The sequence below is a fragment of the Eretmochelys imbricata genome, chromosome 19 (assembly GCF_965152235.1).
Source record: "Eretmochelys imbricata isolate rEreImb1 chromosome 19, rEreImb1.hap1, whole genome shotgun sequence".
Classification (NCBI taxonomy): domain Eukaryota; kingdom Metazoa; phylum Chordata; order Testudines; family Cheloniidae; genus Eretmochelys; species Eretmochelys imbricata.
In genome coordinates, this window is record NC_135590.1 from 5,412,625 (window position 1) to 5,436,041 (window position 23,417).

At 53.0% G+C, this 23,417-nt stretch overlaps 1 protein-coding gene across 2 annotated transcripts in view; it reads right to left on the reverse strand.

Annotated features, from left to right (window-relative positions):
• Positions 1-237: 237 nt before the first annotated feature.
• COL9A2 (collagen type IX alpha 2 chain) overlaps positions 238-23,417 on the reverse strand; it is a 45,622-nt gene continuing 22,442 nt past the window's right edge. For both annotated transcript variants that reach the window (XM_077838044.1, XM_077838045.1), the window contains exons 11-32: positions 23,273-23,329; positions 22,424-22,477; positions 21,826-21,879; positions 18,817-18,870; positions 18,264-18,317; positions 17,406-17,459; positions 16,097-16,150; positions 15,624-15,677; positions 14,828-14,881; positions 13,404-13,448; positions 12,604-12,657; positions 11,832-11,885; positions 10,967-11,020; positions 8,243-8,314; positions 7,221-7,256; positions 6,170-6,214; positions 4,975-5,007; positions 3,840-3,986; positions 2,069-2,123; positions 1,786-1,974; positions 1,164-1,241; positions 238-443 (exon numbers count right to left, since the gene is read on the reverse strand). In XM_077838044.1, the coding sequence (XP_077694170.1) occupies positions 238-443; positions 1,164-1,241; positions 1,786-1,974; positions 2,069-2,123; positions 3,840-3,986; positions 4,975-5,007; positions 6,170-6,214; positions 7,221-7,256; positions 8,243-8,314; positions 10,967-11,020; positions 11,832-11,885; positions 12,604-12,657; positions 13,404-13,448; positions 14,828-14,881; positions 15,624-15,677; positions 16,097-16,150; positions 17,406-17,459; positions 18,264-18,317; positions 18,817-18,870; positions 21,826-21,879; positions 22,424-22,477; positions 23,273-23,329 (1,557 nt within the window). The remainder of the gene's footprint in view (positions 444-1,163; positions 1,242-1,785; positions 1,975-2,068; positions 2,124-3,839; positions 3,987-4,974; positions 5,008-6,169; positions 6,215-7,220; positions 7,257-8,242; positions 8,315-10,966; positions 11,021-11,831; positions 11,886-12,603; positions 12,658-13,403; positions 13,449-14,827; positions 14,882-15,623; positions 15,678-16,096; positions 16,151-17,405; positions 17,460-18,263; positions 18,318-18,816; positions 18,871-21,825; positions 21,880-22,423; positions 22,478-23,272; positions 23,330-23,417) is intronic.

Sequence of the window (23,417 nt, forward strand, 5' to 3'; positions counted from 1 at the left end):
TATTCCCCTTGTTTGGGTTTTCTCAGGTTGGCCAAGTGCCATCTTCATACCAGAAGAGCATGGATGGTTTTGATACCCAAGCATATAGGCATATCATCTATCTTGTTTTCATGTGTTCGGAGTTCCCCATTTCTTTGGTTCCCAGCCCCGGCCTGGCCATGTCTTGATGGTGTGTTGCCAGCTTGGTCTATAAAAGTTCCCGTTTTCATTTCCCCCAAGGATGCTGGCACATGTCACTCAGTACGAAGGTCCCTTGATGGTGCCTGGTTCGGTCAGGCGCCCTGAGGTGAATGCAGAGGCTCCTAAACAGGCGGCCAGCTCACAGAATCCAGGAAGACCAGCAGGCCCAGGTAAACCAGGCCGGCCTGCTTCTCCAGGGACTCCAGGGGACCCTCGATCTCCATCTTTGCCATTGATGGCATGTCCAGAAATGCCAGGGAGACCTAGAATGAGAGGAAACACTCAGTGTCCAGTGGTGTATATTCCAGGACAGGTCCCTCTCACCTGACTCAAAAGCCCACTGAAGTCAATGCAAAGATTCTCACTAGCTTTTGGATTGGGCTGCACTTAGGGAAAGTGTCCAGTTCTTCCCAGGCAGGGTACAATTAACTCCCACTGAAATCAATGAACTTCCTGCCGGGGGGAAAAGTCACACTCTGGGACTCTCTCATTGGTCAGGAGACTGTTAGCCATAAACATCAAGTGAAGTTTTAAGCAAGCAAGTATCTTGACATCTTCCTATTGGAGGCCTCACGGGTTCCTATATCTGAGCCCTGCCCTGAGCAAGAAGACAATGTCTGCTGAGCTGGGAGGACAGGCAGTTACTGGCTGGTGTCATTGGGCTGCTCAGGACTGGGGTTCATCCACAGAGCTGTGTGAGGGGGCCTGAGGATGGGAACAGTAGAGGGGCTGCTGGTCAGGACTGTGGTACATTGGCAGAGCTGTTGGGAGCCCAGGACTGGGATAACTGCAGGTCAGGAATGTGAATAAGGATGGAGGGGCATTGGCAGAGAGGCATGAGGGGAGTCCAGGACCACAACAGCTGGGGGTGCCACTGATCAGGACAGAGAATGAGTCTATGCCACAGGGAGTAGCCTCTGTCCTCTTAACCTTCCGCTCCCAAACATCAGAATAGGGGTGTCAGAGTTCAGCGACGAGCCTACCTGGGATGCCTGGTGGTCCCGGCATACCCTGATGTCCACGCCCGACCTCGCCACGCTCTCCTTTCTCCCCTCGTTTCCCTGCGTGAAAAAAGGGGGAGATTCGTTGTGACTGCAGCGTAAAAGTGATGGCTTAATGTGTCCAAGGAGAGGACCTGGGAGGCAGCAACTGTGCAGGGCCAGAAGAGAACTCAGTGATGATGGGATGCCGAGAAGGAAGAGGAGAAGTCAGCCCATGCGTGTGCGTGTCTGTCCCAAGGGAGCCTGAGTCTACACAGAGACAGCAAAATAAGATCCGGGGTCCAGCTAGCAGAATATACAGGGGTCGTTCAAGGGGGAAAAATGGTTTTGAAAATCCCATCACGTGACTATGCTGACCAATCAAAAATGCCCATTGGGGATTATATAAACAAAGCACAACCTGGAGGGGAATGAAAAAAGTGTTTTAACAAAAAAAAAGCCCAAAAACATCAATTTTGGGGGGAAAATGGCCAAATTTTGTCAATGTTTTATTTGCAACGGCAGTTTCTAATCAGGAGAGGAGGGGGCAAGAAGAGGGCAGCCCCTTCCCTCTGATCCCCAATGATCCCCCGTCTCAAGACAGCGGAGCTGGTGCCTCACTCACCTTTGGGTCCGGTATTGCCAATCTGCCCCGGGGCTCCTAGAATACCCGGGATGCCGCGGGGTCCAGCGTGCCCATGTGGGCCTTGTTCACCTGGTGATCCAGGGGGGCCCGGGGGCCCGGGCGGCCCCATCACGCCTGCTCCGCCCAGTGCTGCTCTCTTGGCGCTCACTGCCAGCTCTGCCAGCTGCTCTGTAAGGCAGACGCAGGGAGCATTGTGGCGGGGGGCTCAGCAGGGGTTCCCCACGTCCGGGTGGGAGGGGGTGAGGCCCATGCTTCTACTCACCTTGCAGCATCTTCAAGACCACGTCAACTATATGCTGGTCCCCGGCATCCCGGCCCTGAGAGCAAGAGACAGGAGAGACGCTCAGAGATTCGGCTGCCTGCTAAACAGAGACTAATGCTCTTCCCAGCTGCTCGCTGCAGGGCCAACCCCACCCTACCTGGTGATGCGAGTTCAGTTGCATTGCATGGGGCGCCCCACTGGCTAGGCTGCCCCCACTAACACGATCAAGAGGGTCTGCTACTGTTCTGGAGCCTGGTAACCCAGCAGCCACTGGACGGATCATCTCCCCTGGCAGGACTGTAGTATTCTAACACAGGGGTTCTCCAACTGGGGCCCACAAGGACTTCCCAGGCCATCCCCGACCCCCACTCTTGGCTCCACATAGGCTCAGCTGTAGGGAACTTGTACATGTTCAGGGTCTGGGTGGGGAGCTGTAATTGCAAGCCCAGAGATGCAGTGGCTGGCAAACCAGCCATGTGTCCTACACACATGTGCTGGCTGCGAATAGAACTGAACACACCTATTGGTGAGGAGCATTGCCCAGTGGAAACCTGGCTCCAGGCCATTATCACTGCCCCTTGAATGACCTGCTGCTAGCTAGGGAGGGGAAGGTCTCTCCCTGGGGGTCCCCAGCAGGTGTCAGGGATCATGACCGCCCTGTCCATCTCACGCTGCTGAACACGATGGAGATCCGGTGGTGGAAATGGAGAAGGCTGAGAAGCCCTAAGCTAAGGGGCAAGCCCCAGATCCTCCAGCTCGGTCTGACCTGCAGGCTGAAGATTTGTTGTTGCAGATTTTTTCCCCCCTAAATCTGTAAACTTAGGGCCAAATCCCCCCCACCCCCGTGCAGAGGATCCAGCACAAGGCCGAGGCCTCACTTAAGACTCGCTTCAGCCCTATATTGAAGACTTAGGTAGTGCAGAGACCTCATGTCGGGGGTGAAACACCCAGAGCAACAATGAACAGACATTTCCAAGGTGCTCTGAACATATGCACATGGCAGGGAGGAGGAAACGCATCCCTTGTTTAACCCTATTGACTAGGCCTGTGCACCAGAAAGCCCCTTCTCCTCCGTCCCAAGGGGCCTATGCTATCCATAATAGCTGCTACGATTATCACCAGCAGCAAGTTTTAACCCGCTGCCTATGGCAAGAGGGAGCCTCAAGTCCAACAGCAGCTAAACCTTTGGCACCAGCTCACATTTTCAGGTGGAAATACAACTCCCCAGCCTTCCCGGAGTCACTCCTTCCACATAAAACCGGCATTTGAAGCATTTGCTCAAGAGACACGAGGAGAAGGGGGGAAAAAAAAAAAAGTCCACCCCTTGTGATCTCTCCAGTAACCCAATGATTCAGCCAGCTGGGCCTGTCCTTGCAGTGCTCAGTATTGGCCATAAGAGGGCACGGTTGCCTAAATCCTAGTAAAGATACCTACCTGCCTGGCTCCTACTGCTTAGGACCCTCCAGCCTGTACCTTTGGCCAAGCAGCAGCTGCTCCTGGTCCACTGATGTCAGTGAAGCTCTGGCTATTCATGTCAGTGGAGCGGGGTCAGGCCCAGATCCCGCCCCCCTTTGTAGAGCTAAATGATGAGACAAAGCTCTGGCTGGTTTCATTGCATCTCCCCACCCACCACCACCACCATCCTCTTCAACCCCATCCCCACCAGGGGACCAGAGGGTTAATCTCAGTGATGGCCCTATGGATTTAAGACACATTTCACCCTGAGACATGTAAGGGGCCCAGCCAGGGTACGGGACAGGGAGTTACTCACCGACACACCTTGCTGCCCCGGCATTCCTGGCACACCGCGCTCTCCGTTGAGCCCTCGAGGGCCTGGGGGTCCTGGGTAACCTCTCATGCCAGGTGACCCTGCATCCCCAGTGGGGCCAGTAAAGCCAGGCTCACCGTGGACACCTTGCTGCAATGCACACACAGAGAGGGGGTCAGCAACAGGATAATCTCAGGCCAGTTGGTCTGGACGCTAAAGAGGGAGCCGATCCTGAAGGTCAGCACTTTAGGGGAATCCAAATTTGATAGCTGGCTGTACAACAGGCTGGCCCAAAAGCCTGAAGCTGACTGTAGGGGGCATTTGGATCCTGGTCTGAATATGGTGGCTGAGGTCTCTCTCTCACTAACAGAAACATATTCACCCTCCCACCAGAGAGCAAAACAAACAGGACTTGGGTTCAGTCCTCAACTGGCATCAATCCATGAAGCTTCACTGAGTTCCACAGAGTTATGCCCATTCACATCAGCTGAGGATTGGGCCTTCTATTCTTTAAAACAGCTGGTTTCATGAAATCAGGTGTCTAGGCTTATTCTTCTCCTGTCCCTGTGAATCTACAGCTCCCAAGAAGTGCCAGGATCCCTGGAGCATGACGTCTTCTGTGTGTCCACATGAGAGACACGCATCCCCCAAGCCAACCTCTGCTGACGTGTTTCTCAACCCTGACCCAAAGGGACCCAGCCTGGAGCTCAGACGCCTTCGCCCCATTCGGCCCTTGGCCTCTCTGCTGAAGTTCCAGCAAGGAGGTTTAGTGGTGACAATGGAGCTTAATGCAACGCAGGCCTTTCTCCCGTGGGACCTGGACATCAAGTGCCTATGGATTTTTCAGCAGCATCGGCTGGCGATGTGGGATGGCCCTGGACTTGGATCATCCACAGACCACTAAGAAGCTTGGCCCATGGAACTGAAACAGGATCATGCCATACTGAGTCCATCCTGGTTCCTCATAATTGCCCAGTTTTCGGAATCTATTAGAACAATTACAGGGAGAGAAGAGTTCCTGCCTGACCTCCACGCAGACTCCATCCAGTGATCGAATGAGCCATGAAGGGCTATCCGGAGGGAAAGCTGAGAGCGGAGGGGCAGCGAGTTGTTAACTCCTAAATTCACAGTTACTCACCTGGCCCTTTGGTCCTGGCTCGCCTGACTCCCCCTAGGAATAGAGGAGAAAGGGAATGTGGTTGGCAGATACAGCCACGAGCCCTTGTGTTACCGCTCAGCACCCTCCCCGGGGAGATCACAGAACAATGAGAGTGTCGGGCTGAAAGAAACCTCGAGAAGTCATCAAGTCCAGCCCCCTGTGTTGAGGCAGGACCAGGTGAACCTGGACCTTCCCGGACAGGTGTTTGCCTAAGCTGTTCTCAAAAACCTCCAATGACGAGGATTCCATAACCTCCTGAGAGCTGGAAAGTTTTTCCTCAGATCTAACAAATTTCCCTTGCTGCAAATTCAGCCCGTTACTTCTTGTTCTCCCTGTCCACTGGAGGTAGGGCAATTGATCACCATCCTCCCTATAGCAGTTATCAGGTCCCACCTCCGTCTTTTTTTAACCTTTCCTCATAGGTCAGGTTTCCTAAACATGTTAGCATCTTTGTTGCCCACCTCCAGACTCTTTCCAATTTGTCCACATCTTTCCTAAAGTCAAAAAACTGGACACAGGACTCCAGCCGAGGCCTCACCTCCTGTGTCTTACCTCCGACACTCCTGTTAATACACCCCAGAATGATATTTGCCTTTTTCGCGACAGCATCACGCTGTTGGCTCACATTCGATTTGTGATCTTCTAGAACCCCCAGATCGTTTTCAGCAGGACTATCACCTAGCCAGCTAGTTTCCATTTTGTAGTTGTGCATTTGATATTTCCTTCCTAAGTGGAGGACTTTGCACTTGTCTTCATTGAATTTCATCTGATTTCAGACCAATTCTCCACTTTGTCAAGGTCCTTTCAAATTCCAATCCTGTCCTCGAAAGTGCTAGCAACCCCTCCCAGCTGGCTGTCATCTGCAGCGTTTATAAGCATACTCTCCACTCCATTATCCAAGTCATTAATGAGAATATTGAATAGTACCAGGGCAGCAACAGGGTCAGCATCTGCCCTGATTGTTGAAGGATCCTCTAGATTTCAAGAAGGAGCCCCCGGAAATGCTGTCATGCCCTAAAGCAGCCAATGGGGCCAATGTAACATCAGGATGCTGCACCCTGGTGTAGCAAGGTGTGCTGTGGCTTGGCTCAGTAATGCTGGTGTATCATGATGGCCTCACAGACACACACACACCGACAGCCCAGGAGGAAGCCTTGTCCAGAGAGTACCTTACCTTCTCCCCCTTCTCCCCGGGAAGGCCTTCCACGCCAGGGTCTCCCTAGAGGGAAGGAAAACCAAGTCAGTCCATGTGATTCCTCCTCCTCTCCCTCCCACCCTGGGGAGAACAATCTCAGTCATGCATCCAGGGCCATCTTTTCAGCTTAACCAAGTCTCTGGCTTGAGGCCTGCAATTTTGCATTTCCAATTGTTTGCAGATGCTCTAGGTCACTGAATTGGGCAAGTGCCTGATTTGTGGATACAATCAAGTCGCTGGAGATCTAAAATACCGACATTACAGTCAATAATTTGCTGTGCCTATAAAATGAGCAACAAACCAGAGGCCAGTGTTTAAAAGCCTGGCTCTGCATGAAGATTATAAAGAAACGGGAACTATTCCATGGGTCTAGCTCAAGGATTAGCCATGTCGTGATAGGCAACACCTCAGACAGTAGGGAGAAAGTCAAGCATCACAGTGGTCAGGAAGGAAAATGTCCACCCCCAGGTGCAGCACTGAATAATTGGCCAGACGCATCCTCTGAAGCATCTGGTACCAGTCACTGTTGGGAGGAGAACACCAGAAGTTGATGACCCAGTGCCAGTGTGGCAGGTCCTAAACCCTTGTGCCCTTCCTTTTCCTGACCAAGACTTTAAACTAACTCCCAGAGAGGATTTTACATGAGACTCAGTGCATGCTGGGATACGATCTGTGGGAACGGAGTTAATTTCTGCTCAGTGCTCAGCAATGCCAAGTGAATCCTGCAAACTGGCTAGGCTCTTGGCTTTGCTGCTGAGTTTGCGTGTACTGTATTAAAGGCTCCAGGAACACCAGCATGACACACAGCTAAGAGCCACACTTCCAGGGAGCCACTTAGGATTTAACACACAATGATGGTGACACGGGATCCAAGCCACTGAGCTATGGATTGCTCAGGTTGTTCTAGAAAAGAAGGTCATTACAAATGCGCTCCCCATCTGGGAAACACAGTGGCCAGTATCTCTCCAGCCCACAGTCCCAACCCCAACGGAGTCAGCTCCCCAGAGCAGTAAGAAGGTCAATTACTTACGATGTCGCCTTTGGATCCAATTTTTCCTGGGGAGCCCTAGACAAGAGAGCAGAGAACAATCAGGACCGGGGATGCCACAGCTGTGTCTTCACCCAAGAAGATAAGGTGTGTTGCACCATCAGTGTTTTACATCAGAGGCAGAATGGGTGTGGGGGGGTCACACACTATGCGGGGGACAGAAAGATCCCGCAACATCTTTCTAACCAGGACTTTGGACAACCAAAATAACAGCCTCCCTAAAATCTCCTTCCTGGGTTACACCAGACCAAGTGCTGTGGCTGGTTCCTCCTAGCTATCTAGCCAGCCTGAATGTTGTGAATAAAGCCACTTACTCCTTCCATTAAAACTGGGCCTTGGGGCCAACTTTTCAGCCAGGCCTTCACGGGGTCTCCATGTTTGTGGGTTCAAACAACTGCAGGCTCAGGGCTACCTCAGCATTCATTTGCGCTCACATTTTAAGCCACTTCAGTGTGTCTGGGCCTGAACCATCCAATGCCCATTGAAGCCAATGGGAAACTTTCCCATGACTCCAACTGGTTTAGGATCAAGCCTCCATGTTCCTGACTGGGCTAGTAAATCAGGGATGAGCTGAGCTAAAATGTGACTGTAAAGAACTGCCTGGGCAAGTTCATTGCCATTCCACTGCATGAGGCAGGAGGAGCCGACCCAGCCCGTCAAACTGCAGGAGGCAAAGCGAGGAAGATCTGCTGGCGCTGGGATCTGAGCCCAGCCTTCACCTGCTCCAGGAAAGCGTATCCTCGGGCCACATAGACATTCCCATTCCCACAGTATCCATCCATTCATCCATCAGCTGCATCCACCCACTCACCACATCCACTGTATCTATCTGTCTACAGGGTTTCTACAGTCCCCATCACGGTAACCTCAATTTTTGCTGACAGATTAAATCTTCATGGGAGGTCCCTAGTGGATCTCATGGATCTCATCTCCCTTCTAAGCTTTGCTCTTCGCCTCAGCCCTCATCACCATCTTGTCCCCAGTCAGGAATTTCATGATGTTACCTTGTCTCCTTTGACACCTGGCAGGCCCTGTGGCCCTGGGATTCCTGGAGGACCTTGCTCGCCTTTCGATCCCTGGAAATCAAGGAAAGAAAGAAAGAAAGAAAGAAAGAAAGAAGTGTGGGTGAAACCAGCAGTAGGAAAGACACAGACCTTCAGCAGGGAGGGGGGTGGCAGCTCTGGTGACTAGAGCAGGGCCAAGAGAAATTTGCGGCTATTCATTTGAATTGGGTGCAGCTATGTTGAGGCTACAGCAAGGTAGATAGTGAATGAATGAGTGTATTCTAGACTGCAGAGCCACTGGACCCCCTAACCCCAGCTTTCCCCCTCGTGCTGGTGGGAGCCGTAAAGCAGGGCCTCCTGCACCCAGTGCAGCGTGTCCCAGATGCTGCCCAGACATAGGGAGCCCATCGGTCTGTACCACGACGTGTTTGTGGAAACCTCAGGCACAGAACTCCAAGGGGACTGCTCTCCTTTCCGCCTGCACGTGTAACTCCCATGAACACAGCACCACATGCTGATGTGCCCAGGAGAGGCTAATCCACCCCTCCATGCATGTGTTCATCCTCTAGTGACCACTGACAGGAGGAGAGACCCCTGTGAGTGGCATGGCCTGTGTTTCCTTTGCATCCTGCATGCCAAGAGGGAGAAGATCCTTCGGCCTCCCTCTTAGAATCACCCAAGCTCCGGCTGGCTGGGCATTTACAGCACAATCCTGGGTCTTCCCGGATCAAGCAAAGCGATGAGGCCCAGATCCTCACAGGCCTTTAGAACCTAACTCTCATTTCCGGGCTGTGGATCCTAGCAGCTGCAGGACACTGTGGTTCCCTGTCAATCATTTAACAGCCGTAGCCCCATTTAAATGGAGTTTCCTATTCAACTCGTTAAAGAAAGCGGGGGGGGGGGGGTTTCCTCTCAATCCCTTGTGTCTTTGAGATGAGCCCAGGAAATGAGAAGGTCTCTCCTGCTCTCCCAAAATAGCCTTTTCTTACAGTCTCTGTTAAACCCTGCAGGGAGAAGAGCCGAGATGGAATCTGTCCTCCAGGAGGGGACGCTCTTGCTCCCAGATGATTTATCTCAGAAAAAGGAGGGGGGGGTGCTTTAGAGCCCACCCTGCAGTTATAAACTGCCCAAGAGCAGAAAAACACACTCCCTGCTGTGTGTCCTTCTCTCTCTGGGCTGGGGAGGAGACCCACTCCCCGCTTTGGTTGAAAACACACAGTCGGTTCCTGTGGGCCGTTAATCCCCAAGTGATTCTCTCCTGCTGCCTAATCCCCTCACCCTGTCTGGCCACTCGCAGCAGGGGCTGGGCTGGCTCAGTCGCTCCTTCATGTTAAACTGCTCGGGGGGGGGGGGGGGTCGTCCTGGGGTCTGAGCCAAACTTATGCCTCCCTCCCAATTAGTGCACATGCTAGATCTTTCAAAATGCACCCTGGTGTGCAAAGGCCAAACCTTTCCAGGCATGGGTCTTCCGTGGCACACGCAAAACATCTGTGTGCTGCAGAGAAGCCAATCTGCGTGCCGCCCTCCAGCACAACTCCGAGGGCTACTTGGTGCCTATATGTAGGCCCAAGTGTGGATAACCACAAAGCGCAGCCCCCTGCCCTGAACCATAGGAAGTCGCGAGTCCATTGCATGTCTGGCTTCCTTGCTCTCCTGTGCTGAGGGCATAAAATACTAGTCACGACCCCTAGCTCTTAAACAGCACTTTACATCAGAACATCTCAAAACACGTTTTGTAGATCAGCAGCAGCATCCCCGTTTTACAGATGGGGAAACTGAGGCACGGAGCGGGGCTGTGACTTGCTGAGGGTCACCCAAAAGGCCATGAATGGAACCCAGAGCTCCTGAGTCCTAGTCCAGTGCACTATCCTCTAGACCACACCACCTAGGGGTGTGAGTGCTTAGGGGCAAGGTGTGGGTGGATTATGATAGGAGATACAGGATTAACCCCTTCCTGCTAAGACATTCCTCCCTTCCATAAGTAGCTTAACTGCCATGCTTCAGCATCTGGGTCCCCATCCATCCTGTGCTCCCGTGTGCAGCACAGTGCACCTGAGCTGGGCAGGGACAAGCAGGATGTGTGTGGCATTGAGGGATTCATTGGGAACATGCCCAACTCCTACCTTGGCAAACAGCCTTGGAAGGTAATTGCAGTGCAGGCCACCATCAGAGATGTGCCAGGGTCACACTGCCGATTTCTTCTCCCTCTGAGCAATGCAGGTGAAACCTCTGCAGCTTCCAAATGATATGGAGATACTGGAGTGCCCGGCCCAGCCTGGGAGCTGCAAACCGAGCTGACTCTTCCTGCTCTGTTGATCCCCTCCCTGCACATGCTGATTCTGGACCCCAAATCCGAAGAGCGGCTTTGCTGGCCATTCACTTTGCAGGCCCTTCTACCACTACATTGGCCTTGCAGCGAGTGGTAGGAAACCTCCCTTCCACTGGTGATCTCAGCAGACCTGACTGGGGATGCCCACTGGGTCCTACGGTGACCCTTCTCTGGCTACCAACCCGATCCAAGCAGTGCAATCCCCTGCACTGAGCCATCCAGGGGGGTTGGAAAAACTGGTTCCCTGAGCTCAAGCCCTGGACACTAGGTTTTTGCTGGGGTGCAGATGCCCGGGCTGGGGAGGAGGAAAGGTTAAAGGGCCGTTTCCTTTCCCAGCTTCTGGCTCTGGATCTTCGTGCGCGCACACAAATGCGATCAATCAAAGCCACACTCACCACTTTCCCCTGGAGGCCTTGGGGACCCACCGGGCCCCGCTCTCCCCGATCGCCCTGCAGAGAGGAAAGAAAACAGAACCAATTGGAATAGCCAGGTCTGTCTCCGCCCTTCTTGTACCACCTGGCTAATCTCTCCACATCACTTCATCCCCGCCTTCCACGCAACCCTCCTTTGCCTGCACCCCTGCTGCCTACACCCCCACCCCCACAGCACCCTCCTAAATACCCACGAGAGGGCGCAGGGATGCTACCTGGCATCCCACGAACACGGGGTTCACTCCAGCTTGCCTTCCCCTTTCCCCAGGCCTGGGCACTCTGGGGAAAGGCTGTAGGAGGGGGAGATGGGGCGAGCTTGCATGAGCAGGCTGGGTTCCACACCTGTGCTTGCAATGCCCTCAGCTATTGCCCTTTCCCCATTCCGGTCCCACTCTTCCCACAGGCAGATCCCAGATGCAGGGACTCCCCCAGGGTGCGAGGCTGCCAGACACTGTAATAATGTTTGCCCTTCTAGAGTCCCTTTCATCCGCAGTTCTCAAAGCAAGGTACAAACATTAATGGATTAAGCCTCATTACCCCCATGTGAAGGGGTATGGGATAGACCCAGTTTACAGATGGGGAAACTGAGGCATGGATGGGGCAGGGACTTGCCAAGGGTCACATGGTGAGCCAAGGATCGAACCCAGGAGTCCCGACTTCCATTGTCTAAGCACTCAAACACATTCCCACCCAGATCGAGGAACAGAACCCAGGAATCCTCGTTCCTGGTCTAACTATTATTCTCTTACGCAACATGACAGTCCCTGCCAAAGCCAGCAGAGAACTCAGGAACTCTGGCTCACATTCCCTTGTGACTTTCTAGACTTACCTTCACCCCGGGGATACCTTGTGGCCCTGGCTCACCTGGAGATCCAAGTTCCCCCTAAAAAAAGAATCCAGAGCAGGGCCTGACTATTGGACTGTGATAGAACAGCACTGCCTCCTGCCACTCAGCTAGAGATCTGCGGGAGTTACACAGGGGCGGCAGCTGCCTATCACCTCTCTTGGTGCTCAGATGCAATCATTAGCCCTTGGGTGCTTTCCACAGGCAAATCACATGGTGGTGGGGGGGGTGGCATTCTGTGACTTCCCTGTGCCCCTCCTTGCCAGCTGCACCTGCCATTTGCAGCAAAGCCAGACCTTTAATTCCCCCTGTTTAATTCAGATCATCAGGGAATGCTAAACTGGACCTATGACCAGGCCACAGGGGCTTCTGGGTCACAGAATTTGGCACTGGGACTGGGCAGGGCCCACGGGGCTCTGGGTAACCGAGAACATGGCACTGGACCTGGATCTGACATTCTTTTTATAAGTTGGTGTAGGATTACAAAAAAAGCCACTGAACACCCTGCCTCCTCCATGGCTTTACCTCAGCCCCTGGGACCGACACGCAGGGCTTGGAGATGCGGCCAGAGCCACAGCTCCAGATCTTTTGCAAATAGTGAAGGGGGCGGGGGTGGAAGCATCCGATTTTGTTGTCAACTTAATAGAGAGACAAAGAAAAACGAACACGAGCAAAGACGGACGAGAGCGCCCTCGTGCGCTGATGGGACGGGAGCCAGAGAGTCACAGGGATAAACAGACGGAGTCTCTTTACTTACAATTTTGCCAGGGGCTCCGGTGATTCCTGGAAGGCCACGGGCACCTGGTTCACCCTGTCAATGAGCCAGAGACAAGATTCATTGTATGTATTATTTGTATCTTGTTACTGGCTAGAAGTTCCAGTCATGGAGCAGGGCCCCATTGTGCTAGGAGCTGCACAGACATGGAACAGAAGAGTTTATAGTCTAAGCATAAGACAAGTGGCAGACCGACAAAGAGGGGAACCCAAGGAAACAATGAGACAACCATGATAGGCGGTGGGCTCAGCACACCCGTGGCTTAATCATTGCAAAGATTTTGTAGCCATTAAGGCAAAGGAGAGTTTTAAGCAGGGATCTGAGGGAAGATAATGAGGTAATTTTGCAGGTGTTCATGGGGGCGCTCTTCCCCAGTGGGAGGGGCAGCATGGGAGAAAACACAAAGGGGCTTGGTTGGAAATGTAACAAGTGGCAGATGGAGGCTGGCAGCATGGGCCAGACTGGAGGTAGAAATTGACAGCTCAAAAGATGAAAGGTAGGTAGGGATAGGCTATGAGGCCAATTACAAGTAATGTTGGAGGTGATGGAGAAGGGGGAACCAACAGAGGGGTGACATGGTCCAAGCAATGAGCTAGGACAAGGATATTTGCAGCGGGATTGTATTTATATTTACTGGGCGATTTGTTCCCGTGTGCACAAAGGATGCCATCCCATTCTCCAGAGGTGTACAGATGTAACTTGCAGAGACCATACAGATGGGCATATCATTTGAAGAGAGGGTGACAGTACCAGCATGCTACATAAAGGCTCTTTTCACCCACCTTAACTCCTGGGCCACCTTTGGCCCCAGGTTGGCCTGGCAAACCCTGGGGAAACAAAACCAGATTAGTGACTGCCTGTATTAGTGACTGCCTGTATGTAACGTGCATTTTGGATGGGCAGTTCCTGAGACACAGTCCTGGCAGCTTTGAGATCCCCCTTGAAGGAAGGGAAGTGTCTGATTTACAGGACCTTAGCGCTGGTCAATGGAATTCAGCCCGCAGGGCAACAGGGTTATTACAGCCTCCAGGAATCACAGACTCATAGAAATGAGGGCTCAAGAGGTCACCTCGTCCAGCCCCCTGCAGAATTAAGGATTGGATTAATGTATAGAGTACACAGGGTGTAGAAGCCAAAAACTGGCAAAAGATAATGAGAAGCCAAACATAGGGACGGACAAATCTCAGAAGGCTTGGATTGAATAAGATCAAAAGTTCAGAGTCTTTAAACCTCTTGAGCTGAAATCTTCTGGCACCAGCCTTCCTGTACAATGAATCCTGTCTTGGACAACCAGGGACCAACAAAACCCAGGTGGCCTTTTGATAAAAGTGGAACAGAATGGGCCGCAGATGCCATGAGAAAAGTTCTCTCTCACAGCATCTTTCCACGTCTGCTTCCAGTCCCCAACGCCATCCAGAAGTACCAAAGCAGTGGCAAAAATGGAGGACGAAAAGGTTAAACTGAACTTTTCTGGACTTCTAGAAATGTTTGGTTCGAGTTCTGGACATAGACTTCAACCAGTTTACCCTGTTCAAAATTCAAGGCCAAATTTTAAGCTAGTCTCAACCAAGGGCTTGATTCTCCTTTCACAGACATGTAAATCAGAAGTAACTCCACTGAGACCTGATTCTGCTCTCACTTACACTGTGTGTGAATGAGGAGTGAGTCCACTGAGGTCAGTGCCTTCTGATCTGACTTACAGCAGTTTTACACTAACTTTGGCAGAGTTAGTCTTCATTTACACTGAGTGTAAGTGAGAGCAGACTCAGGATCAAAGTGCAAAGAGGTCTGAGGAAGGTGAAGCAGGAAGAATGATGGGACTGAAATCTCAGGACAATGAACCAAGTGGCATTCCAACTATTGACTACACCAATGTCTGCACCGGAAGAGATGGAGTAACCGTTCAGGTGGGAGTTCGGACAAGACGTGGGCTGTATTTGAGCACCGCTGGATGAGGGAAAGATCAGATCTGGGTCCAAAATTGGCAGTTTAGGTTGATTTGTAGTTAAAAGAGATTCCAGATTAACCATTTCACTGCCGGTCCTCCAGTGCTGCAGCATCCTGCACAACACTAACGCCCAGGGCAACACAGGAGAGATGCGTTACCTGGCGTACCAAGCGCATTCAGCAGCAGGGAAGCAGTTACGGGAGGTCAGCCCCAAGTGAAATGTCTGGCTAGGGATGGCTCTTGTGCTCCGATACTTACGGCTAATCCTCGGTGGCCCGGTGACCCTGGGCGGCCGGGCTGCCCTGCGCTCCCCTGCAAGGGACATGACAAGTCGTTACTGGGAGGCAGCAAAGAACAAAGCAATTGGAGGCAATCGGGGGCTGGCAGAGCACAGCACACATGGGCTGATTTGGGGACAGGGGCCGAGAGCTTCTGCTGCTCCAAGCAGGATGAGGGGAGAGTGCCCCAAGATGGGAGAGTTTGCAATGCAGGGGCAGTTATAAGAGAGTGTCCCGGGCAGCCCCTCGCTTGAAATGGCCCCACAGAGGAGGTGGCATGGGCACTCCCAGCAACCCAGAAAAACTCTGGGTCCCTATAAACACCCAACCCCACTTGCAGTGACCCCAATCTGAAGTCACCAATTGTGGGGAGAGTGGGGGCGCTCTCCTGGGAACCATCCATGTGCCACATCAGCATCCATCTGATGATGGCAAACCCCACGGCACTCATCAGGGTCAAAGACGCGGCGATCCCGGCCCAGGCTGCAGCCAGGAGTAGCAGTGCCCTGTTGTGCTGGCCAAGCGCCCCTGGTTTCCAGCAAGCACTCAACTGACCCGCGGTGCACGTTCATTCCCACTGCCACGGCAGACTGAAGGCAAGAGACTCGGGGGTCTGGGGCTGCCTGATCCCAGCCACAGGGAATCTAACATGGAGCAGGGGAATTAACTGTCTGATCTGTACAGGGGCAAAGAGAGACACTGGGAAGTATGGAGGAGTGAATGGAGACATCCTGGTACTATCCAACCTCTCCCCACACTCCCTCCTGGCCTCTCACCTTCACACCAGGGGTGCCGGGGGTGCCGTCTTTACCATCGATGCCAGGGAGTCCCTGCAAAGGAAGAGAAGGGACAGTCACCATGAGAAAGTTGCCGGAGGGGGTGGGGGTGGCGCAGGTTAGGACCAATCTGCTTGGAAGCCCAGATGTGCAGAGCCTCAATGGAGAAGCCAGGTGGATCATGAAGAGAGGATCTGGGGACAGATGCCTAGGGGCTGATGCCCTTTGCTGCAGGTGTGGCCACACCATCTTATAGCAACGTCCTCTCCGTCCCCCCTCGTTGGCAGCTCGCAGGGAGTGGGACAGGACAGAGGGCAGCCCCAAACAAAGAGATGCAAGTGGCTGCAGGTTGTGAGGAAGGGGGAGTGGAGGGGCAGGCGGGGAGAGGGGGAACCCCAAGCCCCTTGGGAGAGAAGCAAATCAGGTTTGATTGAGGAGCTTCACCCCTGAATCCAGAGACATGCTGTACTTACATTATCCCCTTTGGGGCCCATTGCTCCCTGGGGACCCCTGAAGCCACGGGCACCCTAAAAAAAAGGAGAACAAGTATTATTTTACCATCCCTCTTGGCTCTGGGGACATCAGCACAACCCTAGTGGATCAGGTTGTGGGTTCTGCGCCCCATCTTTAGGGGGAGTGTTAACTCGTGCAGAATCAAAGGGAGGTATCGCAGCACAGCTGGGTCACAGTGGGGGAGAAAGGAGGGGAGACTGGACCTGATCTGGGGCTAGGTGGCGAACGATTCTCCCAGCCCTCCGCCACCCACCCACTTTGGAGGCCTGAAGCCCCCATGACTGCAAGAATAGGAAACCGAATATCTGGGAGCTGCAGTTCATGGCGTTCCCAAGCTACCTGCAGAGGCATGGCTCAGGGTGGTAGTGAAGGAAGTCAGGTGACTTGGAGCAATTTCAAACACACAAATCCTTATTTTGATTCTTCCGTTGTCTGGACTTTACCCCCGGGGGTCCTCTAATCCCCTAATCCTGTTTGCATGGGATCTGAGTGGCTGGCATTTCTGGTCACACTGTGGCGGTGGTGAAGACCTTGAATCAGGCTGAGGGAATGGGCTGGTGGGGGCAGGGCAGGGGCACTGCAATCTGCAGACCTCTCGGACCCATTTCTGCCCCATGGGTTGTAGGGGTATTGGGAAGGGCCGGAGGGGTTCGGAGCTGCGAGAGCCTCTCCATTCAGGGAATGCACTCAGCAGCTTTTGGAAAGCTATGTGAAGCCACCAACTTCCTGACAGAGACTGTTTCCTTTCTTGTCCTGGAGCCAAGTCTGGCCACCGAGTTACATGTTGCCGGTGTCCGGTACGTTAACTGACCCTCCACCCAGCAGCTCTGGAATCGGGCTATCACCTGGCTTGTGAAATGAGCTGGTCTTAGGAACGGCAGAGGAGTCCCTACTGGATGCTCGTCCATATCGCCAAACGATCCGCCGCTCTGCTCGGGAGAGGCGCTGGATGGGAATAGCAGCTCAGGGTTGGGAGTGCATTGGCAGAGCTGTTTGGGGGAGCCCAGACTGCCATAGCAAGGGGGACCGTGGGTTAGGACAGAGGGGCATTTGGCAGAGCCATGTGTGAGGAACCGGTCTGGAACACCACAGCTGGGGGCACATCTGCCCACAGGTGAAGCATGGAACAGAAACATGAAGCGCTCTGGGTTTAAAGCACTTCTTCAGGGATGTGAAATATGACCTGGGCATAATGCATGGCCACCATACCTGCCTCTTAAACCCCATGCAGACACCTGTGCATGGAGCACAATGAAACAGTTAACTTACGAGGTCTCCCTTCTCGCCGGCTCCACCAGGTGGCCCCTTAGGGCCTTCCTCGCCCTAGGGGAGAAGGGAAATACACAAAGGCTTAACAGGGCTGTTCCATGCCACAGGCCTACCCTGCCTCACAATCCATCCTGGAGTGTAGACAATGCCAGGTGAGCAGGAAGGATCCGAAGGGGAGAGAAGAGCCTCAGCCACAAAACTGCAGATCAGCTAGTACAAGGGCTTGTATTTAACAACAAGACCAAGACAGTTTTCATCAGCCGATCGCCAAAGGAAGTCAATATCATCGCCTCCATTTTACAGATGGGGAAACTGAGGCACAGAAGCAATTTGTCCAAGATCACCCAGCAGGCCAGAGGCAGAGCCAGGAAGAGAACCCCAATGTCCTGAGTGCTCCATCCACTAGGCCACACTGCATCCTGTTTATTTAAACTCATCCCCCTTGTAACAACGTACACAGATGGGGATGAATGTTGCTCCTATTTAGGCCAGTGGATTCAAAGGGTTTGCACAGATGCAGCTGAGAGAAGGATTTGACTCACAGACGCTTCACTGGGACAGGGGCTGCTGCTGCCCTGGATACTCTGGAAGAAATTGGCACTTTGGGGGCAGTCGATGGTGTCAGGAAACGCACTCAGCCTTGCTTTTCCAGGCTGGGGATCTCAGTTTTTATTTTGCATGGGTGCCCTGAGCTTTCACTCACCATGGTAGGATCTACCCTTTGGGAGGATAACAACAGGGCTCTCTGCGAGTCAGACAGGGCTGCACAGATGCTCCCCATGGATGCTAGGTGGGACGTGATCTGGCACATACATGCAATCATTGCAGCAGCCCAGGAAGAGAGAGGAAAGGACTTACCGGCCTGCCAGCAGCTCCGATAGACCCAACCATTCCTTTATAGCCATGGGGACCCTGAAAAGCAGAGCACAAGTTTAGATTATGGACATGTTATGAACTGTCCTTCCCTAGCACATAGGAGCCAGGTCGGTGTGTGAATTCCCTTCCCCTGATGCTCTCAAACATGGACGTCAGTGATGCTCACTAGGATATTGAAGGCTGGGAGTTCAGCAACAAGTAATGATGATGATGATAATACTCTGTGCCACACACCCTGCTATGGGTCGGATCATTACCCCCATTTTACAGATGGGGAAACTGAGGCACAGAGTGCGACGGGACTTGACCAAGGCAACACAGCAGATCAGCGGCAGAGCCAGGAACAGAAACCAACAGTCCTGACTCCAAGTCCCCTCTTCTGACCACTAGATCACACGCCCCTCCCAGAGCTAGCAGAGCCCTGACTCCCAGAACCCATCACCCTGCTCTAATCACCAGACCCCATTCCATCCCTAGGGCTCCATTCCTTAGAGCAAAGCATGGGAGTTGTTTAACACCTCCCTGGCGTCCTTACCGTCTGGCCCTTTGGTCCCGCCATACCAGGGTAACCTCTCAGGCCTTGAGGACCCTGTCAAAGCAAGAGAAGAAGCAGGACTAGTCAGAATTGGTCAGATCTTGCATCCAAAACAGGGTGTCTCTCTGCGGAACACCTCCACCCAGGAATAAAGTGATTCTTTTTAGAAGTGTTATTGGAAAATACTATTTTAGTGTTAATTATGAAACACTGGCTGAGCCCTCCCCTCCCTGCAAGTGCTGCCAATTTCCACCCATGCCCCTTCCTGGCCAACAGTTTATTATTATTAATGGATCTGAGCTTGCAGTCCTTACTCCAGCAAAGCTCCCACTTGATTTCAGAGGGATTTCACCTGCTTCAGGACTGAAGGATTTGGCCATTAATTACTTTTCCTCTTCAAAGTGCTAGTTAATCATGAATTAATCAGTCCTCCCAACCCCGCTGAGAGTAGGTGTTATTCCCATTTTTGGCTGGGGGAAACTGAGGCATAGAGAGGATTTGCAACTTCCCCAGGCTCACAGAGGGAATCAGTGCCAGGATCAGAGGCACAACCCAGGAGTTCCTGGCTCTCAGGTCTGTGCTCAGACCCCACCTCTGTGGCGAATCACTGTTCCCAATCAATTTCATGGGAGATTAAAAGAAACCCTCCCACACACACTATAGCTGGAAAATTGAGCCTATTGATTTTTCCATTTACTGGTCATATAAAATACAAGCTCTTCATGCACATTTCTTCCCTGTTTAAAAACAACATAACCAGGATGATACATTCCTGTCTTCTCTACACAGGTAGTGAGAGGAACTTGCTTGCTAACCCCCCCTCCCCCCAAGATTTAGGAAAGGAAGGGTCATATAAAGGATTTGCAGAGGTGACTGGATACAGGGAAACATATTGCAATGCACCGGCTGCTGGCCATATGCACCACTGCCCTCTACTGGGTGGAATCAGAACATCTCAGCTGTGTGTCAGAGGACCTACACCACAGCCAGAGATTCTCCTTTAGTGAAAGTGGCAAGACTCTGTACATTTGGAGCAGGAGAATATGCCATGGCGGTGGTGTGCAGCACAGTGACAAAAGTGAATGCCGGGAATGTGCTACACTGGGAGAAATATGTTATCAGCTGGCTCTGAGACGCATTTCACTTCCATCTATCTGCCTCACTGGTTAGAGGGGGAAGACAGAGTCCTCTCAAATTCTGACGAATCACCGTGTTGTATTCATGCCTCCTGAGGGAATGTATTTGCCCTCTCAAGTCTTCCCATTTCTCCAGCTTGTTTGAGGCAGTGTCTGAACAGGAAGCCCAAAGTAACAACAGAATTCCATATTCACGGCTCACAGTATTAGCACGACTGTAAGACACGGAGCCAGATTCTGATCTCTGTTACGCTGGCATAAATCCAGAGCACCTCCGTTAACTTCAAGGGACTTACAGCGGCGTATCTGAGATCAGAACTGGATCACTCTGTTTTTAATCAAGGAAAAGCAAACTAGATGGCCCCAGCGCGGTGAATAGTTGGCTACAAAGCCTGTCACTGCCAAGACACTGGCTCAGATCTGTCCTGGACTGGCAGCGAAGAGACGGCATTACTATACAGCAGCTTGGATGAAACAAGCGGGAGATGAAAGAATAAGAAAGGAACCTGGCTCCCTGTTGGAACAGCGAAGCACTAATAACACATAGCTTCTACACAGCACCATTTATCCATAGAGCTCAATGCACTTTAAACAGCAGAGTCAGAATCATGTATCCCCACGTTCCAGTGGGTGGACAATGAGGCCCAGAGGGAGGAAGAGACTTGCCGAGGGTAACCACTGCTTGTGAGCGGCAGAGCCAGGAATAAACCCCAGCTTCCTAAAAGCCTTTTTATAGCATGGATAGAGATTTCTTTCCTGGGTGTCTGGCTGGTGAATCTTGCCCATATGCTCAGGGTTTAGCTGATCGCCATATTTGGGGTCGGGAAGGAATTTTCCTCCAGGGCAGATTGGAAGAGGCCCTGGAGGCTTTTTGTCTTCCTCTGTAGCATGGGGCACGGGTCACTTGCTGGAGGATTCTCTGCTCCTTGAAGTCTTTAAACCACGATTTGAGGACTTCAATAGCTCAGATATAGGTGAGAGGTTTTTTGCAGGAGTGGGTGGGTGAGATTCTGTGGCCTGCATTGTGCAGGAGGTCAGACTAGATGATCATAATGGTCCCTTCTGACCTTAATATCTATGATTCTATGAATCTATGTCCTGACTCCCAGCCCAGTGCCTCTTTCATTTATCCCCTTAGTGGTAGGCTCAGCAGAGAGACCAAGGACTGCACCAGCTTCAGAGCCAGATGTCCTTTCTCTCCCTCGGGCGGGGTTGGAGGTGTTTCGGTGACACTGTGTGCGGGAACCTCGCCTGTTCTCACTGTGCTGGGTGTAAATAGAAGACTTCGCACTCCAGGGCTGCTCGAGACGTCTTCAGCCCCTCCTGGCACTGGCCGGCATGGCCAAATGCCCGTCCAGGAGGAGGAAGCTGGATGGGGGAGCTCTCTGTGGCTGTTGCCTTTTTTCCAGTCCCTGGTTTGTAGAGTTCCTCTGGGCCCTATCCTGACTCCTTCGATTCCTTCTCATGGCCGTGGGCGCTGTGGTTACTGTTCTCGTGGGATCGCTTGCTCTGTCCCCGTGAACTACATCCTCATCTTTTCACCCTTTGTCTCCTATAATCAGCGAAGTTCTGGGTTCCGTGGCCCCGCCCTCTCAGGGGGTGGGGCTTTTGTTGGCTCCACCTTGCATCCCAGGACTTGAATAGGCTGCGGAATCCCTCAGCACCGCCCCAGAGGGCCAAGGGAGACTGAGGCAGACTAACCCCCCTAACAGTGAGATGGGTCAGACTGTGGGGAGCAGCTGGGCCATAGGGAGCTATGCTGTGCTGGACTCGGGGGGGGTTCCCTAAACGCCTAATGTGACAAATAAACTAATCCCCTGGGCCATGAGTCTAGGTCAAAAGCACCAAGCGATAAGAACAGTAAATACGTTACTGGAGGGCCGGGGATGCCTTGTTCTCCGGAAATGCCCATGTCGCCCGGGGGACCCTGGGGGGAACAGGAGAGAGGAGAGACGTCAGTGCAGGAAAGGCTCCACGAGCTGGCTCCGAACCCTGGCCAGAGCTAAACTGCCCAGAGCCCCTCAATCCCTGCATGTGGGACCCTAGGAGGGATGGTGATGGGGGATGGGATTTGAATACCCTGGGGTGGATGAAGAGCCAGTCCCCAGGCAGCCACTCAGCGCTGGGAAGGGCAGGCAGCCTGGGACCCGCTATGGGAAGCTCCAGCTCCATTTACTGGCCCTCCTGGTGCAAGCCCGGGGGCAGGGACCCCCCTCTTTCCCCTATCCCTCACTCTTATTCCTCCTAACCCCCAGTATCCACTTCCTTCTCTCTCTCTCCTGGTGCTTTTCTCTCCTCACTGCCTCCTCACCCATCCTTACTTTCTCCATCCTTCAGTCTCTCTTTCCCTCCAGACCCCCTCTCATCTCCACACAGGAGAGAGCAGAGATTCCCCCTTCCCGTCCTCCCTCCCCCCCACCCCAACCCTTCTCCATCTGACTGGGACACCTGGTAAGGAGAGCTGTACTCACCGGCCTGCCCTGTCTGCCAGATTCCCCGAGGGCACCGGGGCGGCCTTTGTGTCCCTAAAGGAGAAAAGAGATGGCAATTAAGGCTCCCCCGAGTCCCGCACTCAAAGTGATTCCCCCCGGGGTGCACTCAGCGTCTGCCCTGTAAATCCCCCAGCTGTGGGGTATCACGCACGCATGGGCAGGTACCGCAGCACGTTTGCACACAGGCAGAAGCTAGGGTGGGCATTTTTCTGCTGCAGCCCACCGTGTCCTTCCATCCATGAGGACAACAGAGGGCAGCCAAGGACCACAGAGGGCAGCAGTAAACAGCTCACCCCCGGGAGACTCTTCTACCCAGCCCAGGAGGTGGGGGTGCTGCAACCATGTATATAGTGGGGATGCTGAAGGCGGAAACCATGTAATTTGGGTTGTTGTTACTACTTCAAGCCAGAGGGGCACAGCAGCACCCCTGCCCTCTAGTTCCCGCACCTATGCCAGGAGGGGGCTGTGCAAAGCAAGCAGGGCTTGGGGAGCCTGGCAGAAGCACTGGACCCTTTGGAAGCTGCTCTCAGATTTGGAGGTGGGGGCTGGCAGGAGTGCGGAGGGGAGGTCCCCAAGCCTGTGTCCTCAGTGTAACACGCTAGCCAGCTAGGGGCCGGATCCTGGATAGTAGTTTATGCATCCGCTACGGTCTCCAAGCTAAGAGAGAAGCAGACCCTTTATGTCCATACAGCACCCAGCTCACTGGGGTCCTGGTCCGCAACGCGGGCACCTAGGTGCTGCAATAATACAAATAAGAGCTCAAGAACTCAAGGCTGATGTGTTGAGGTCCCCGGTTCAACACCTGGGTCAGGGGTGTTGTTACCTTACCTTCAGTCCCTGAAGTCCCTGGGGGCCTTTGGGCCCTGGCGGGCAGTTGGTTGGACACTAGTGGGTGGGAGAAAGAAAAGTGGCTTGTTTTAATCAGAAAACAATATTAGGCTGTAGAGAAGCGGCACTTGGGGTGCGCCCAGCA